Below are 19,042 nucleotides of genomic sequence, written 5' to 3'. Positions count from 1 at the left end.
TGAACTGCGCTGATGGGAGTTACCCTTACAATACATTCTCCATTTCTGAGATCATTCCAGCCTCAACCTATTAAATCCTACTGTCCTCACACCCTCCACCCAACTGTTTCTGTCCCTTCTCCTGTCACCTACCCATGATTAGTCTTCCCTCATCTTCATTATGCACTGTTCTCATCTAGCACATCCACCAATTTTTTCCCTTTCTGTACTCCTCTGCTTTCTGCTTCCCATTTTCCACTTCTCCCTTTCCATACATCCTCCTGATGCAGCGCCTTACAACCCAGTCACACAACATTGAGACCCTAAATGCTCCACCGGGTGGCACTGATTCCTCTTTCCTCACCACATGCTCATATTTTCGTCATGCCTGTCCGCAAATCAACATTTCATCTTTATGGTGCTTTTTGTGGCTTTTCATAATGTTGTTGATATTCCAAGTAGGACTTTTCATTGTTCCTTTGGTTGTCATATTTATTGAACCACTTAGAGTAAATTTTGTGTGCATCTATAATTTATTACAATCAGACATTTTTTCATTAAATTTTGTGAACAAGTATTCTGTCTCGGAGGTTCATAAATGCTCATTTTTTTAAATTAAGAGACAGAGTTGTTGGCTATTACTTACCTTCTGTTGGCAAAATATTTCATACAAGTGATAGATACATTTCTTTTTTTAAAATGTTCTCCTTTCTCTTGTCACCAAGGAAGGCAATAATAGGTCCAAAAGCTAAGATATTGTTGTGTTCTTTTATATTTACCTATTGGCAGTGCCAAATATTTGCCTCTTGAATGTAATTACTGGCCAACAATTGTTTCTAATAATTTTACGTGGTTTTTTTTTTTTTTTTTTTTTTTTTTTTTTTTTTTTTTTTTTTTTTTTTTTTTTTTTTCCCAAATGAGTTATCCTATTGATAGAAACATTTGGTTTAATCATGTTTAACTTTGTAGGTGCTTGACTTATTAGAAGGTCGGCCTGCATACACACTTCAGGGGCATGAAGGAGCTGTGACAGCTGTCACATTTTCTGCAACTGGAGAATATTTTGCATCTGGTGGACAGGACTGCCAAGTAAGTGTATCTCATTAGGGCAGCTGTAGAAATACTGTATTTGACAGCAAATATGTAGAAGTAAATACACTAGCAGATGTTTCCTTTTTCTGTGTTCTCTTATTATTGTTATAGTTTAGAAACCTTAATTAGTTGGTTTCATTGGGATATACTCTGTACAGTGCATAGCAGAAAAAATTACACTTAATTGTTATATTTATTACATCCTGCGATCTGAATTGGCCACTTAGACGTAAGTTGCAAAAGGTTTTTATACCTCAAAATAATTATACAGTCAGTTCCAGGAAGACTTCAATATCCAACATATGTTAATGCTCATTATACAGTAATCAAGGTGTTAGGCTATTCTGTGTAATGCGTGGGTGTGGTAATTCTTTGAAGTTATTCTTTTTTTTTTCTGGTGTAAAATGGCATTTCTTTTCTAAATGAGGTACCCCTCTTATGTCATTCCATGTGGTTTGTTATCAAATTCTTACACCAGTAATGTCTGCAACTCACAGTCTGGTGATTGGTACAGCTGCCTGTAGATCGTGGGACCTTGGGTTTGATTCCTGGCTGATTCAGAGATTTTCTTCACTCAGGGACTGGATGTTTGTGCTGTCATAATCATTTCATCTCAACTTTATCACAAAGATGCACCAGTCGCCAGGTGCCGTCACATAGAAACTAGACTTGCACCTTGTGGATATCCAACCATGCTGTGGGGTCTCTCAGCCAGTACAGCTGTACAGTCATTTCATTTCTACCAGTTATTTTTATAATTTTTTTTTTCGTTTTTTAAATACTCCCCTTTCTCATTCTACCGAATGTGTCAAAACATAATTAACTTTTTGTTTTCATTTGTAAATTGTTACTGCAAGTAATTTTCAGTAGAGATTTTGTTCTTTGCACTGTTCTCATTTTCTGTCTTCCTTTTCTTTCTTTATTAAGGCATAATCCATTACAGTGATGTTATCCTATTGGCAGACTGACTGCATGTTTTGGAAACTTCAGCCCATATTGAAGCAATTGCCAAACAATAAAAGTGTCTCTAGTGAGGTGACTTGAGTATGTAGTGATGTAAATTAAAAGGAGGTGGACAGGAAATTAAATTAAGGTGAAGAAATGACAACTTCTTGAAATGTGTATGTTAATCCATAGCAGTCAAATGTGAGTCAGTTACATCACTTCAATGAAATTGCTGCACTGCCTTCTGTGACGTAGCTGGTGTCCACTCCAGTGCCTCGACACAGCACCTGCAAAGCCTAGTCGCTTTTGTTGTTACGTCGACAATATGTTCATTTTCTGGTCTCATGGGTGTGAAAAGCTGGGAGAATTCTTGAACCACATCAACAATATCCATAACATCACGTTCACAATGTAGGTAGAGACTGGTGGTGCCATTCCTTTCTTTGATGTCCTCGTCTGCCATACAGCAGATGTATGTGTCAGCCACAATGCCACCGGAAACCCACGCACACAGGCTGATATCTGTGCGCTAACATCTGTCACTAAAACATTCTATTCTGAGGATGTTGGTCCATTGAGCAAAGCCAATCTCGGACGTTGAAAACCTCTGGAAGGAACTGAGACACTTACAAAAAGTATTCAATTAAAACGGCTACAACAATTGCCAGCTTTCACAAGCCATCTTTCTGAAAACAGGGAAGCCAAAGGACCCCAAGGACGACTCAAAGAAGCATACATTTTTGCCAGTCTGTTGCTTAGTAACAGGAAACATTAGCCAGCTCACAAAGAGGCATAAAATCGTTTCTGTCTTCAGGGGTCCGAAAAAAATTTGATAAGTCATGAGGCCAGAGAAAGACGATGTAGGCCTCAGAACACCAGGAGAATGTAAAGTAGCATGCGAGTGTGGACAGTTTTATGTTGGACAGACTGTGCATTCTATTGAACAGCTCTATGTAGAACATGAGAGTTGCTTTCACTTTTGGTACCCTGAGAAACCAGCAGTAGTAGTAGAGCATGCTCTAGAAAACGGACATAGTATTGCATTCAAAGAGATGTCAGTTATTAGACGGACTGGTAATTTCTGGACTAGCGTAGTTAAAAAAGCAATAGAGGTAAAAAATTGGTGCATCACCCTCAATAAAGATGGCAGCCTATAGCTAAGCACAGCTTAGTTGTTGAAGTGTGCACATAATGAAAACATTACCTGTTGTGGTGCTGGAGCGGGCATTGTTGTTGTTGTTGTTGTCTTCAGTCCTGAGACTGGTTTGATGCAGCTCTCCATGCTACCCTATTCTGTGCAAGCTTCTTCATCTCCCAATACTTACTGCAACCTACATCCTTCTGAATCTGCTTAGTGTATTCATCTCTTGGTCTCCCTCTACGAATTTTACCCTCCACGCTGCCCTCCAATGCTAAATTTGTGATCCCTTGATGCCTCAGAACATGTCCTACCAACCTGTCCCTTCTTCTTGTCAAGTGGTGCCACAAACTCCTCTTCTCCCCAATTCCATTCAATACTTCATCATTAGTTATGTAATCTACCCATCTAATCTTCAGCATTCTTCTGTAACACCACATTTCAAAAGTTTTTATTCTCTTCTTGTCCAAACTATTTATCGTCCACGTTTCACTTCCATACATGGCTACACTCCATACGAATACTTTCAGAAACGACTTCCTGACACTTAAATCTATACTTGATGTTAACAAATTTCTCTTCTTCAGAAATGCTTTCCTTGCCATTGCCAGTCTACATTTTATATCTTCTCTACTTCGACCATCATCAGTTATTTTGCTCCCCAAATAGCAAAAATCCTTTACTACTTTAAGTGTCTCATTTCTTAATCTAATTCCCTCAGCATCACCCGACTTAATTTGACTACATTCCATTATCCTCATTTTGCTTTTGTTGATGTTCATCTTATATCCTACTTTCAAGACACTGTCCATTCCATTCAATTGCTCTTCCAAGTCCTTTGCTGTCTCTGATAGAATTACAATGTCATCGGCGAACCTAAAAGTTTTTGTTTCTTCTCCATGGATTTTAATACTTACTCCGAATTTTTCTTTTGATTCTTTTACTGCTTGCTCAATATACAGATTGAATAACATCGGGGAGAGGCTACAACCCTGTCTCACTCCTTTCCCAACCACTGCTTCCCTTTCATGTCCCTCGACTCTTATAATTGCCATCTGATTTCTGTACAAATTGTAAATAGCCTTTCGCGCCCTGTATTTTATACCTGCCACCTTCAGAATTTGAAAGAGAGTATTCCAGTCAACATTGTCAAAAGCTTTCTCTAAGTCTACAAATGCTAGAAATGTAGGTTTGCCTTTCCGTAATCTTTCTTCTAAGATAAGTCGTAAGGTCAGTATTGCTTCAGGTATTCCAATATTTCTACGGAATCCAAACTGATCTTCCCCGAGGTCGGCTTCTACCAGTTTTTCCATTAGTCTGTAAAGAATTTGTGTTAGTATTTTACAGCTGTGACTTATTAAACTGATTGTTTGGTAATTTTCACATCTGTCAACACCTGCTTTCTTTGGGATTGGGAATTGTTATATTCTTCTTGAGGTCTGACGGTATTTCGCCTGTCTCATACCTCTTGTTCACCAGATGGTAGAGTTTCGTCAGGACTGGCTCTCCCAAGGCCATCAGTAGTTCTAATGGAATGTTTTCTACTCCCGGGGCCTTGTTTCGACTCAGGTCTTTCAGTGCTTTGTCAAACTCTTCACGCAGTATTTTATCTCCCATTTCATCTTCATCTACATCCTCTTCCATTGCCATAATATTGCCCTCAAGTACATCACCCTTGTATAGACCCTCTATATACTCCTTCCACCTTTCTGCTTTCCCTTCTTTGCTTAGAACTGGGTTTCCATCTGAGCTCTTGATATTCATACAAGTTGTTCTCTTTTCTCCAAAGGCCTCTTTAATTTTCCTGTAGGCAGTATCTATCTTACCCCTAGTGAGATAAGCCTCTACATCCTTACATTTGTCCTCTAGCCATCCCTGCTTAGCCATTTTGCACTTCCTGTCGATCTCATTTTTGAGACGTCTGTATTCCTTTTTGCCTGCTTCATTCACTGCATTTTTGTATTTTCTTCTTTCGTCAATTAAGTTCAATATTTCTTCTGTTACCCAAGGATTTCTACTAGCCCTCGTCTTTTTACCTACTTGATCCTCTGCTGCCTTCACTACTTCATCCCTTAGAGTTACCCATTCTTCTTCTACTGTACTTCTTTCCCCCATTCCTGTCAATTGTTCCCTTGTGCTCTCCCTGAAACTCTGTACAACCTCTGGTTCTTTCAGTTTATCCAGGTCCCATCTCCTTAAATTGCCACCTTTTTGCAGTTTCTTCAGTTTTAATCTACAGTTCATAACCAATAGATTGTGGTCAGAGTCCACATCTGCCCCTGGAAATGTCTTACAATTTAAAACCTGGTTCCTAAATCTCTGTCTTACCATTATATAATCTATCTGATACCTTTTAGTATCTCCAAGATTCTTCCATGTATACAACCTTCTTTCATGATTCTTGACCCAAGTGTTAGCTATGATTAAGTTGTGCTCTGTGCAAAACTCTACCAGGCGGCTTCCTCTTTCGTTTCTTAGCCCCAATCCATATTCACCTACTACGTTTCCTTCTCTCTCTTTTCCTACTCTCGAATTCCAGTCACCCATAACTATTAATTGTCGTCTCCCTTCACTACCTGAATAATTTCTTTTATCTCATCATACATTTCTTCAATTTCATCATCATCTGCAGAGCTAGTTGGCTTATAAACTTGTGCTACTGTAGTAGGCATGGGCTTCATGTCTATCTTGGCCACAATAATGCATTCACTATGCTGTTTGTAGTAGCTTACCCGTACTCCTACTTTTTATTCATTATTAAAGCTACTCCTGCATTACCCCTATTTGATTGTGTGTTTATAACCCTGTATTCACCTGACCAAAAGTCTTATTCCTCCTGCCACCGAACTTCACTAATTTCCACTATATCTAACTTTAACCTATCCATTTCCCTTTTTAAATTTTCTAATCCACTTGCCCGGTTAAGGGTTCTGACATTCCACACTCCAATCCATAGAAGGCCAGTTTTCTTTTTCCTGATAACGACGTCCTCCTGAGTAATCCCCACCCGGAGATCCGAATGGGGGACTATTTTACCTCCGGAATATTTTACCCAAGAGGACGCCATCATCATTTATCCATACAGTAAAGCTGCATGCCCTCGGGAAAAATTACGGCCGTAGTTTTCCCTTGCTTTCAGCCGTTCATAGTACCAACACAGCAAGGCCGTTTTGGATAATGTTGCAAGGCCAGGTCAGTCAATCATCCAGACTGTTGCCCCTGCAACTACTGAAAAGGCTCCTGGCACCTCTTCAGGAACCACACGTTTGTCTGGCCTCTCAACAGATACCCCTCCGTTGTGGTTGCACCTACGGTACGGCCATCTGTATCGCTGAGGCACACAAGCCTCCCCACCAACGGCAAGGTCCATGGTTCATGGGGAAGGGAGCGGGCATTAGAGACTTCAAGAAAGGCAGTGCGATTATATAAGGATGGCAGCAACAACAACCAAAACTCAGCCAGAAGTTCATGGATTTTAAACCACTTGATTCGGTTGGAAGCTCAAGAGAATTTCATCAGTACATATCGCTGTGAAACTATGCATTCGTATAACTCGGCTACCTATTGCCAAACAATAGGCTTACCCTCTTTGCTTTTTCCTCAAAATCTGAAATCTCATTATTAATCAAGAGGGTACTGTAAGATATATGTATGCCCCAACTGTATTGTCAGGTTGATCTTTCTTTTCTTGTGGATGGGATGATCTGAGGATGAGTTTGTGGGACCAGTTACACATGCTCACAAGATAATTTACATAAATGTGACTGAAATAATGCATTTTTTTGTTGTAGATGTTCACATTGTAATTGCCATGAGATGTCCATGTGGAAGTATTCTTACTTAGCCCACATGAAGTGCTATTTAGTAAATGGAAATTTAGTGAATACATATACATAAATCTTGAGGACCCACTAGACGTGGGTCAGGCTAATGGAGAAGTGATCCAGCCTCAGGTACTCCATGATGACACACATTGGCATCCATATCTAAATGTCATGCCAATGTCTTTGCTACATGGAGCACAGTATAAATCCTTATGTCACATTAAGTCCCTCAAGTTTGCCATACCTCATCTACTCAACAAAGAAATTAATATTCTTGGCAAATGAATTAGAATGTTAATTACAGCAAAGGTAATTGTCAGGTATTACAAATGCCATTCCTTCTATTATTCCATGTAATTGGGATGGGCTGATATCAGTAGAAATAGTGTACAATTTTGTAGATGACAAATTATGCATTATAATTCAGTACACATAATAAAACTATCTGCTGAACGCTTTGCAGTTAAATTGATCAGTTAGTGAATATGTGCAACGCTATTGTTGTGTCATGAGAAGCTTAAAGACATTGAAATGCAAAACTGACATGACAGGCATTAGCAAATTGCTAGTCTAAGTGATAGACAGATTTTTCATGGTTTCTTGATGCCTTCAGCTGCCACTCTCTTTATTTCATGTGTGATTGTCAATTTTTATTTTATGGGCAATTCTTTGGTGGTATATTGCGCCATGTATGCCTTTTGAAAGTAACATACTTCTAAAATAGTGAGTATGAGAGAAGGATTATCAAAGTTGAGGGTCACAAGGCAACAGTGGAGGTGGCATCCAACTGGGGCAGGGGGAGATAGGCCAGGAGAGGTATGAGGTCAAAGATGTGCTGCAAGAACAATTCCCATTCACATAATTCAGAGGAGCTGGTGTTGAGTTGGGGGATCAGTATGGCACGTTCATGATGTAGCCATTGAAATGTAGCATGTTTTGGTAAGCAGTGTGCTCCAACACTGGGTAGTCAGCTCTGCTCTTAGGTAGAGGTTGACAGTGACTATTCACTCAGGTGATTGTCCATATAAAATGCTGTGCAGAAATGGCAGCAGAGCTGGTATATGACCTCTAATAGGAAGAGATATTCCCGTGATAGGATTGGAGTAGGAAGTGCTGGGTGGGTGCATTGGGCAGGTCTTGTACCAGAGTTTTCTACAGAGGTCTGACAAACATAAGACAAGATGGTCTGGCAGTTTCTGGTGATTAAGGGTGGCAGTGTGGTACTGGTGTGCAAGACTCTCACTCCCCCTTGGCTATCGAACTTTCTGGGAGTTGCTTCAGATGTGTTCTTTTCAGGATAGCCAGCTGCGATGTCCTGCACAGCTTCTTTTCCAAAGATAAAATGCTACTCTGGAGGAATTTTTTATACTTTTAAAATAACTCCATACACTTGAGAATACTTTGAACTCAGTCTCACTGTATTTTCATCACACATAACAGTTTTCGTAAGCTCGACGCCTTCCGGTCCATCAGAAACTATCACATTCATTTTTCCATAAATACGGTCCACAGATATCTCCAAGTTTAACAAGACAACTGTCTGGACCTTACGAAAGTAAGAGAATGAATGAATAAGTAATTGTCTCTTCTCTTCTTTCAACAACATTCAAATGTTCACACAATAATGTTTGATGTCGTACGGAGTATGGTGCGTTTATTCCTTGAGCTGGACACGTAACTTCTTAGGCGGGCTCGGCAACTACCTGCCCGCGCCGATCATCCGTTCGATACACGTTTGTCTTGCACACACATAATTGTGGTTCAGTAGGCACTGTTCTACTTTACCCAACTCATCTCTAAAATAATGTGTGTTTGAGACAGTGGAAATATAAGGGTCTCTAGAATTTACCCCGAAATTCTTGAGGCACTACATATCCCTTCCTTAGCTCGAACACACGATATTTTATACATGTTCATTATGTACATCAGTATTGTATTCATATAATATTACTTTACGTTTCCATCAATTTATATAACATTCTTCTAGCCATTGGGTACTTCATATATAGCTCTCTTTCCTTTTCCATGTTAATACCATTATAATCATGGACCTTTTGATCATTGTAAACTTTGTAAGACCAAGAATCTTTCTGTTCCCTTTCCAGCTGTAAATTCCAAGTGTGCATTACCCAAGTGTATGCGGTTGTTTGCTCTTACTTCGCGTACTACTTTTTCTAAGTATGGATTTATTCAGTACCTTTTACAATCTGGAGGAACTCTGGGTAAATAAAGGTGTTCTTTTCAACACATGTAACTTCACACAAACATAACAATACGAGTGGAAACTAGAATTCAAACTTGCCCGAATAATCTCTACAAAATGTGAGGCTTTTGTCACGATACTGCCCTTTTCCTGTAGGCACAGTACCTATACCTTACATACAGGTTGATACTATGAAAGCACTTTCTCCTTCCATTTTGGTGGGTACGCCCCTTTAAACAAATTCCTAATATACGATGGTACAGGTCAATACTCTTCTTGGTGCTCCTAACCGCACAGTATAGGTCAGCCTTTCTTGGGTCTGCCTACCTGACCTTTTCCATCCAATCAATACTGGGTGTGCCCTCCTCCTCCTTCCTGAGTAGGCTTCATAGTCCATTGCCCTAACATACCGTATTTACTCGTATCTAAGCCACACTTTTTTCTGGTTTTCGTAATCCAAAATACCGCCTGCGGCTTAGAATCGAGTGCAAAGTAAGTGGAAGTTTTGAAAAATGTTGGTAGGTGTCACCACAACTAACTTCTGCTGTCAAATATATGTAGCATTACGCAGGCATGCTTTGCAGGCACAAAGATAAATACTGGCACAAAAATCTCTGTATCAGTAAATAAATTAAAAAAAGAAAGAAAAAAAGGTAGATGATGAGCTTTTTTCTCTGCCCCGAGCTTCGACCACTGCATTTTCATGCATTATCCAACAAAGTAAATAGAGATTCCATATTGTTCATCTTCAAATATAGCAGCCTTTCAAATATTCTTTGCAACAAAAATAAATTTCTGTACACAAAAATACCAACAATGCACAAGGCTTTAGGATTGTTGCACGAGTTGATATGCTGGGGCTCATTAAGATTTCACGTAGCGGCACCTATTGCTTCGTGGAATTTTGTGAAGTGCTTGTTGGTATTAGTGAACCATACTGAAGTGCTTTCATTATAGTGCCAAATTCAAGAGATGAATTATTTCTTTTGCAGAACAAAGTTCTAATTGTGCTGCAGGTCTGCGACACGGGATTGGTGAGAGCAATGTCAGGCAATGGCGACTGCAGAGAGACAAATGTTCAAGTAGCAGGAAAGCATTTAGTGGGCCGAAGTGTGGCCGATATCGTGCACTAGAAGTGATTTTAAATGAATTTGTTAAGGAACAGTGTCAGAAATTTCTGCCTGTGAACGCCGAAATTTTAAAAATTAAGGCACATGAAATTGCTAGAGAGGAAAAAATCGAAAATTTTAAGGCTAGTTGCAGCTGGATTGATCTGTTTATGAAGCGCTGGGGTTTTTCACTTTGGAGGTGAACTTCATTTGCATAGAAGCTGCCGAAAAATTATGAAGAACAACTTGTGGAATTTCAGCGCTTCATAATTAGGCGGCACACAGAAAAGCAATACCTTCTTGGTCAGATAGGAAATGCTGACCAGACTCCGGTATATTTTGACATACCATCAAATTATACAGTTGACACCAAAGGAAAGAAAGACATAAGTGTTCTTACATCAGGGGGTGAAAACAGCGGATGTCAGTCATGCTTGCTTGCACAGCAGATGGTATTTCCATTACCCCTATTCATAGTTTTCAAGCGAAAGACTTTACCGAAATTGGAAGTGTTTTCAAAAACAGTAATTGTACGAGCAAATGAAACATGGTGCTGGAATGGATTAGGCGTGTGTGGAATCGTCGTCCTGGCGTAATGCTTGGTTCATGCAGTCTGTTGGTATTAGATGCGTATGCAGGCCATACTACACCTGCAGTAAAACGAAAATTAGAGGAAAGCAAAATGGACTTCGCAGTAATTCCAGGTGGGATGACGTCAATTCTGCAACCACTTGATGTCTGTTTGAATAAACCGTTTAAGGACAAGCTTAAACGCATGTACACAGACCGACTTTCGAAAAGCGACAGACAACTGACACCAACAGGACGTGTAAAACGCGCAAGTTTGTCGCATGGAAGTGTCTTTCAAACTAGAGTGTGCAACAAGCATTTAAAACTTTTCGATATCCAATGCACTAGATGGTACGGAGGATGATGCTCTGTATGAAGAAATGGATAACAAAGAATCGAGTGATGGATTCAGAATCATGACTGATATTTTAAACATTTCGTATAAGATGTATTACAAACCTAATAAAATTTCGTTTTAAATTTCAGCATTTAATTTCTAAAGTTACTTTCAGTCTTATTTTAGAAGTGTTGCTTCTCTGCATTGCACAGGATAGAAAAGTGTGGAGATCACTAAAAATCAACTATGAAAATCTGACTGGCAAGACTGGGATGTGTGTCAATATGGCCAACTCTACGTTCTGAATTTTTTCCTACCTGTGACAAGAGATTGTTGCTAATAGGAACTTATATGAATTGTGAATCACATGCAGTATTCTCTTCACTACAAGAATAATACGAATGTAAACATTATGCCGTGTATTCTTTCGTGTTTGCTGCTATCTCATTTGAATCTTGTCTGCCTAATAAACTACAAAACTAGAGTGAGACAACAGCAAACACGGAAGAATATACATATCATGTCATGTTTATATTCGTATTATTCTTATGCTAAATAATGATACAGTCAGAAATGAAGCACGGCAACTGACAATATTTTAAAATCTGAGATGACTCTAATTTCTGCGCAGTATGTAATATACTAAAGAGGTGTCTGCAAAGATTTTCAAAGGGAGAAAAATTGTCGCTAAACTCTCGTTCAGAACATCTTCTGTCATACGCAGTCTATTGTTTGGTTCTTGTTGATTATTATCAAAGAAAGCAGATGTGTAAGTAACAACAAATAGCAGCCTCTTGCCATTGTTTCGCTAATGAGACAATTCATCTCTCTCTCTCTCTCTCTCTCTCTCTCTCTCTCTCTCTTTCTTTTTTTTTGAAGTGTTGGTGGTATGCACGAAAGCAAGCCATACCGCGAGCGGCGACAGGTCATAAACACTCATTATCAGAATGCGACAAACGATGCATGACACAGTAAAATAATGCATTTTCAGCTTAGAGTGACATAAACACCTATAACAAAGAGAACAGCACTTATGACAGAGGGAAACATTCCACGTGGGAAAAATATATCAAAAAACAAAGATGATGTGACTTACCGAACGAAAGTGCTGGCAGGTCGATAGACACACAAACAAACACACGAAATTCAAGCTTTCGCAACAAACTGTTGCCTCATCAGGAAAGAGGGAAGGAGAGGGAAAGATGAAAGGATGTGGGTTTTAAGCGAGAGGGTAAGGAGTCATTCCAATCCCGGGAGCAGAAAGACTTACCTTAGGGGGAAAAAAGGACAGGTATATACTCGCGCGCACACCCATATCCAACCGCACATACAGACACAAGCAGACATTTTGTCTGCACAGACAAAGTTGGTCTTTCCGCTCCCGGGATTGGAATGACTCCTTACCCTTTCCCTTAAAACCCACATCCTTACGTCTTTCCCTCTCCTTCCCTCTTTCCTGATGAGGCAACCGTTGGTTGCGAAAGCTTGAATTTTGTGTGTATGTTTGTGTTTGTTTGTGTGTCTATCGACCTGCCAGCGCTTTTGTTTGGTAAGTCACATTCTTTGTTTCTAGATATATTTTTCACACGTGGAATGTTTCCCTCTATAAACAAAGATGATGAAACTTACCAAACAAAAGTGCTGGCAGGTCGATACACACAGACAAACACAAACATACACACAAAATTCAAGCTTTCGCAACAAATGGTTGCTTCATCAGGAAAGAGGGGAGGAGAGGGAAAGATGAAAGGATGTGGGTTTTAAGGGAGAGGGTAAGGAGTCATTCCAATCCCGGGAGCGGAAAGACTTACCTTAGGGGGAAAAAAAGGACAGGTTACGCTCGCGCACACACACATATCCATCCACACATACACAGACACAAGCAGACATTTGTAAAGGCAAAGAGTTTGGGCAGAGATGTCAGTTGAGGCGGAAGTAAAGAGGCAAAGATGTTGTTGGAAGACAGGTGAGGTATGAGCAGCGGCAACTTGAAATTAGCGGAGGTTGAGGCCTGGCGGATAACGAGGAGAGAGGATATACTGAAGGGCAAGTTCCCATCTCCGGAGTTCTGACAGGTTGGTGTTAGTGGGAAGTATCCAGATAACCCGGACGGTGTAACACTGTGCCAAGATGTGCTGGCCGTGCACCAAGGCATGTTTAGCCACAGGGTGATCCTCATTACCAACAAACACTGTCTGCCTGTGTCCATTCATGCAAATGGACAGTTTGTTGCTGGTCATTCCCACATAGAATGTGTCACAGTGTAGGCAGGTCAGTTGGTAAATCACGTGGGTGCTTTCACACGTGGCTCTGCCTTTGATCGTGTACACCTTCCGGGTTACAGGACTGGAGTAGGTGGTGGTGGGAGGGTGCATGGGACAGGTTTTACACCGGGGGCGGTTACAAGGGTAGGAGCGATAGGGTAGGGAAGGTGGTTTGGGGATTTCATAGGGATGAACTAAGAGGTTACGAAGGTTAGGTGGATGGCGGAAAGACACTCTTGGTGGAGTGGGGAGGATTTCATGAAGGATGGATCTCATTTCAGGGCAGGATTTGAGGAAGTCTTATCCCTGCTGGAGAGCCACATTCAGAGTCTGATCCAGTCCTGGAAAGTATCCTGCCACAAGTGGGGCACTTTTGGGGTTCTTCTGTGGGAGGTTCTGGGTTTGAAGGGATGAGGAAGTGGCTCTGGTTATTTGCTTCTGTACCAGGTTGGGAGGCTAGTTGTGGGATGCGAAAGCTGTTTTCAGGTTGTTGGTGTAATGGTTCAGGGTTTCCGGACTGGAGCAGATTCGTTTGCCACGAAGACCTAGGCTGTAGGGAAGGGACCGTTTGATATGGAATGGGTGGCAGTTGTCATAATGGAGGTACTGTTGCTTGTTGGTGGGTTTGATGTGGACGGATGTGTGAAGCTGGCCATTGGACAGATGGAGGTCAACATCAAGGAAAGTGGCATGGGATTTAGAGTAGTAAGTCTTTCCGCTCCCGGGATTGAAATGACTCCTTACCCTCTTCCTTAAAACCCACATCCTTTCGTCTTTCCCTCTCCTTCCCTCTTTCCTGATGGAGCAACTGTTTGTTGCGAAAGCTTGAATTTTGTGTGTATGTTTGTGTTTGTTTGTGTGTCTATCGAACTGCCAGCGCTTTTGTTTGGTAAGTCTCATCATCTTTGTTTTTAGATATATTTTTCCCACGTGGAATGTTTCCCTCTCTCTCTATGTATATATATAGTAGAAATTATGTATCACGTTGTCATAAATATCTCATTATTCCTCGTACCCCCTATTGTATCATTCACATCATTTTTCGCAAAGGATATAAAATATTCAGTAGTAAGTAGAAAAAACTATGTATCATATTATTGCAAATATAGAAATATTCATATTATATCGTATCCTCCAATAGGTTAGGCCCAAATCAGACATAACTGTACGTTGGTTGGCTAGGCAAAATTATGACCTAACTACACGCGGATGGTGGGAGAGACTGGTTGGTTAGGCAAAAATATGACCTAACAATCCATGGAGACTGCGTCTGATGCTGCGACACTACAAACGAGACCCCAGAAGCAGTCACGAAGACCAGCAATAGCGCTCCTGGAACAACCAAGGAGGACGTTACAGCGGGTATAATTTTTCTTTCCGTTGCCACCCATGAATACCTCTGCACACAGGTTCATAAGGAAAATTGGTGAAGAGATTATTGGTGAAGAGATTATGTTCACAGACTACTTTCAGCAAAAATAAAACCTGACCATGATCGGATTCGAAATCCGTGATGAGTAGAGCGGAGCGTGCTGTCAGCTCACCTTTACATCAAGACTAGAGTGGAACATGCTGTCAACTCACCTTTACATCAAGACTAGAACGGAGCATGCTGCAAGTTCAAATATTATGATATATTACCCAATGCTTCAGTCTTGACTTGATATAACAACCTAATTCATCATGATGAATATACAACGGGGAATCACAGTGCCCATAAAACAAGTAAGACCGTGTATGTTGACGTGATCAATTACTATTACCTGCACACGAAGCAGTATGACCTTGATATGAACCCTGCTTGTCTGTGACGTCTAGAGGTGTATGCCCAAGTACTAAACTAATGACAGTATAAGAGGAAGAAAACAGAATACAGGATAGTATAAGACTTGAAGAGAATTCGATGTAGGAAAATGAATATGGAAGTAACAACGAACCCAACTCGAGATCCAGTGGTCGTCACTCCGCCCGTTACCACAGAATGTTAACGTCCCTGGGGAATGTACCACTTTATATCCTTAACATATCCCCTTCTTCTTCTCCAGTTGTAGGGTCCACTAAAAATAAGGTTTTTGGGTGGATCACCGATTGCACTCGGTAAAACCCCACATACTTTTCAAAAAAATTATGCATTTTACTAAGACTAGGTCATCGACCTTATATTGAGGTTCTATAGCCTTCTCGTTGTGCTTGCTTACTCGTTGTTGTGCTCTCTTACTCGTTGTTGTGCTCTCTTAACTAAGTTCTTAGCAACTATCGTTTGATTCAGTTGGTAATCAGTAGTAGGTTGTTCTGGCCAAGTAAAACATTTAATAAGTGGTTCACCTACAAAGGGTTTACCTAATACTTCCAAGGGTATTTGTCCAATTGATAAATGTAGTAACTCATTTAAAATAAGCTCAAAATCTTTAATTTTTGTCGCCCATGATGTATGGTTTTCATGGCAGTAAGTACAGCATAATTTCCCACTCTCCTTCATAACTCTTTCACATGGGTTAGGAGATGGATTATAGTTAGATATTAATATTTGATAAATTCCTCCCCATGCTCAAAATTCTTTAAACTTGTTACTAGTAAACTGTGGTCCAGTGTCAGAAAGAAATCTTCTCAGTTTGCCTACTTCAAGAAAGTATTGTTGTAGACAAAGTATTACTGTCTGTGTGTTTGCTTTTTTAATGGGGTAGAATTTAACATACTTCGACCAACACACTATGAGGACAAAAATGTAGGCCACTCCTCTTCTTCCTTTTGGAATTGGTCCAAAGAAATCTGCAGCTGTCAGATCGTGCAACACTTTAGGAATAATTGGATACATTTTATATTTAATGTGAGAGTTACCCTCTTTTACTTTCTGACAAATCTCACAAGTCTTAATGACTGATTCTACTTTATGTCCTAGCTTTTTAAAGTAATAGAACTTATTCATATGTGTAATGTATTTCGTTATACCGAAATGTCTATACCCCGTGTGAATGTACCACACTAACTTGTTTTCCACTAAATTTGGTGTACATAAATGCCAATTGTGCATTGTTTTACTGTCTCTCCAGAACAGATTATGTCCTACAATCTGCCACCTTCCCTCTTGACTCGTTGGTAGCGATTTACTAACCCACATAGCAAAGATGTCTGTAAAATAAGGTTCTCTGTTATTTTCTGAGCCATCTCTTGCAACTTGTTGCGTGGGTATTCTAATGTCAGAAAATTAATCGCAAAGATTACGCCAGGTCCTTCCGAATGCTTTAGTTCTTTCATGTCTATTGGTAGCCGAGACAAAGTGTCGAGTACGATGTTCTCTGAACCCTTTACATACTGGATCTTAATGTCATACTCTTGAAGAAACAACATCCACCGCATCAACCTCCTATGTAGTAATCGGCTATTCATTAGAAATGACAGAGCTTGGTGATCAGTATAGACATACATTTTGGACCCCCATATCAGTGTTTGGGATTTTTGTACACCCCATACTATGGCTAATAATTCCTTTTCTGTTGCCGTATAATTTAATTCATGTTTGTTGAGACTCCGGCTAGCGAAAGATATTGACCTATGGTCTATACTGTCTAATCCCCATTCACCATGGTGAAGCTCTGCGGCTGTACCATAACTGATGCATTGGTCGATATCTTAAATGGTTCACCCATCACCAGATGGTACAGTATCGGTGATTCTGATAGCGCCCTCTTTACATTTTGAAAAGCATCATGTGCCTCTTGGTCCCAACTCCATGGTATTCCCTTTCATAATAAACTCAAAAGTCGAGGGTCGTTCAACTCTTGATTTTGTACATATCATCCATAATACCCTGCCAATCCAAGAAATCCCTTCAATTGTCTTATGTTTTTAGGTGGTGGACACTCCTTAATAGCCTTTATACGTTCTGGGTCGGGCTTAATTCCTTGTTACACCTACAATATGTCCCAAGAATTTTAGTCCTTGCCTGGCAAAGTGGGACTTAGATAATTTTACTGTAATACTTTTTAATTTTGTCAGGGTTTTCTCAAGGTTAGGCAATGCTCTTTCCAGGTGGGTGATATTATCAATGTATCATCTACCTATATAATTAACTCCTTTAATAAATCTCTCCCTATCGCTTCGTCCAGTGCACGTATAAACACTGATACCGAGATATTTAGCCCAAATGGTAACACATTAAAATGATATGATTTTCCATCAAAAAAGAATATATATTTCCTTGAATCTGGATGTAACAGCATCTGCCAGTCCCCAGCAGTCAGGTCCATTGAGCTAAAGTACTACGCTTTCTCAAATTTGGATAACAACTCGTCAGTGTTAACGGGTCTATCCCTTTTGGTTTCTATATGTTTATTCAGAGTGCATGCGTCCAGTATGAGCCACACACCACCTGTAGCTTTTTTCACTACTACCAAGGGATTATTTATAATGCTTGTACTGCACTCTATTATTTTATCTACCATTTTATTTATCTCCTCCTTAACTGCCTCTTTTAAACTCACCGGTGTCGGGTACGGTTTACAGAAGAATGGTGTATCATCTTTTTACATTTGTAGTCACTAATACTACCTGGACTGCCTGAAAATACCATTTTATATTCTAATACAATTTTGGCTAATATATTAAAAAACTAAAAAACCCGCCTCGATTGTGAAAAAAGTACCTAGTGTTAAGTGATAACCCAGGTTTTGGTGTAGATAACTACACCACCTTCAGAACAACAATAAAACCCACAAGTACCTAAGAAGACCTTTGTCAATGATCAAAAGAACACCATAGCTATACATTTATAAACGTGAGGTGTTCTCGTTTTATCCCTATATCTTTATTACCATGACGTCTGTAGATTACGTCCCCTCGCGCCCCCCCCCCCCCCCCCCCCCCTACCCAAGCTAACTATTGGCTTTAGGTATAGTTTTTAAGAATTCCTCCTGTTGTCATAGGTAGCTTCATACATAAGTTTCTTTACTAGCATAAGTACCCGTGTGCAGTTATTTTTAGGTTTCATCTCCTATTTAGCTCGTCTCTTGTTCTATCAATTTCATTTTTTGATATACGTTGATCCACAGTTGGAAATATATGGGCTATTTAGCCCCGACCCATGTATAAACTTTCTCGTATTCATATGCGCGTGCGCATTCAAGTATCTCCCCTTGTCTTGCGCATGTGCATAGATAGCGGGTCAGGCTTGTGAGCGAGCGACCATTTGTAGCTGCAGTTTATGGTGGGTCATGGCCCATTGAACATAGGCCCGTGTGAGGTGGTGTACACCATTAAGTTAAGTAGTGGTTTTGACTTTGTACATATGTACTGTTTGTGTTTCCCTTTCTTTTTCGTTTATAAATGTATAGCTATGGTGTTCTTTTAATCATTGACAAAGGTCTTCTTAGGCGCTTGTGGGTTTTATTGTTGTTCTGAAGAAGGTGTAGTTATCTACGCCAAAACCTGGGTTAACACTTAACACTAGGTGCTTTTTACGCAATCGAGACGGGGTTTTTAGTTTTTTAATATACTAACCAACGATTGCTGACACGCTGCGATGTTGAAGGTTCTTAATTTTGGCTAAATCTGTTTTCTGGTCGTTGGTTAATATTGGGGATTC

The 19,042-nt window shown here is 40.1% G+C and overlaps 1 protein-coding gene across 1 annotated transcript in view; it reads left to right on the top strand.

The window, feature by feature from the left end:
* LOC126455698 (POC1 centriolar protein homolog A-like) overlaps positions 1-19,042 on the top strand; it is a 132,552-nt gene that overhangs the window by 67,897 nt on the left and 45,613 nt on the right. The window contains exon 4 of the mRNA XM_050091465.1: positions 949-1,068. Within this exon, the coding sequence (XP_049947422.1) occupies positions 949-1,068 (120 nt within the window). The remainder of the gene's footprint in view (positions 1-948; positions 1,069-19,042) is intronic.

This window comes from Schistocerca serialis, chromosome 2 (genome assembly GCF_023864345.2).
Source record: "Schistocerca serialis cubense isolate TAMUIC-IGC-003099 chromosome 2, iqSchSeri2.2, whole genome shotgun sequence".
Lineage (NCBI taxonomy): Eukaryota > Metazoa > Arthropoda > Insecta > Orthoptera > Acrididae > Schistocerca > Schistocerca serialis.
Note: the sequence above shows the minus strand (reverse complement) of the source record. Positions and strands in the feature narration are given on the sequence as shown.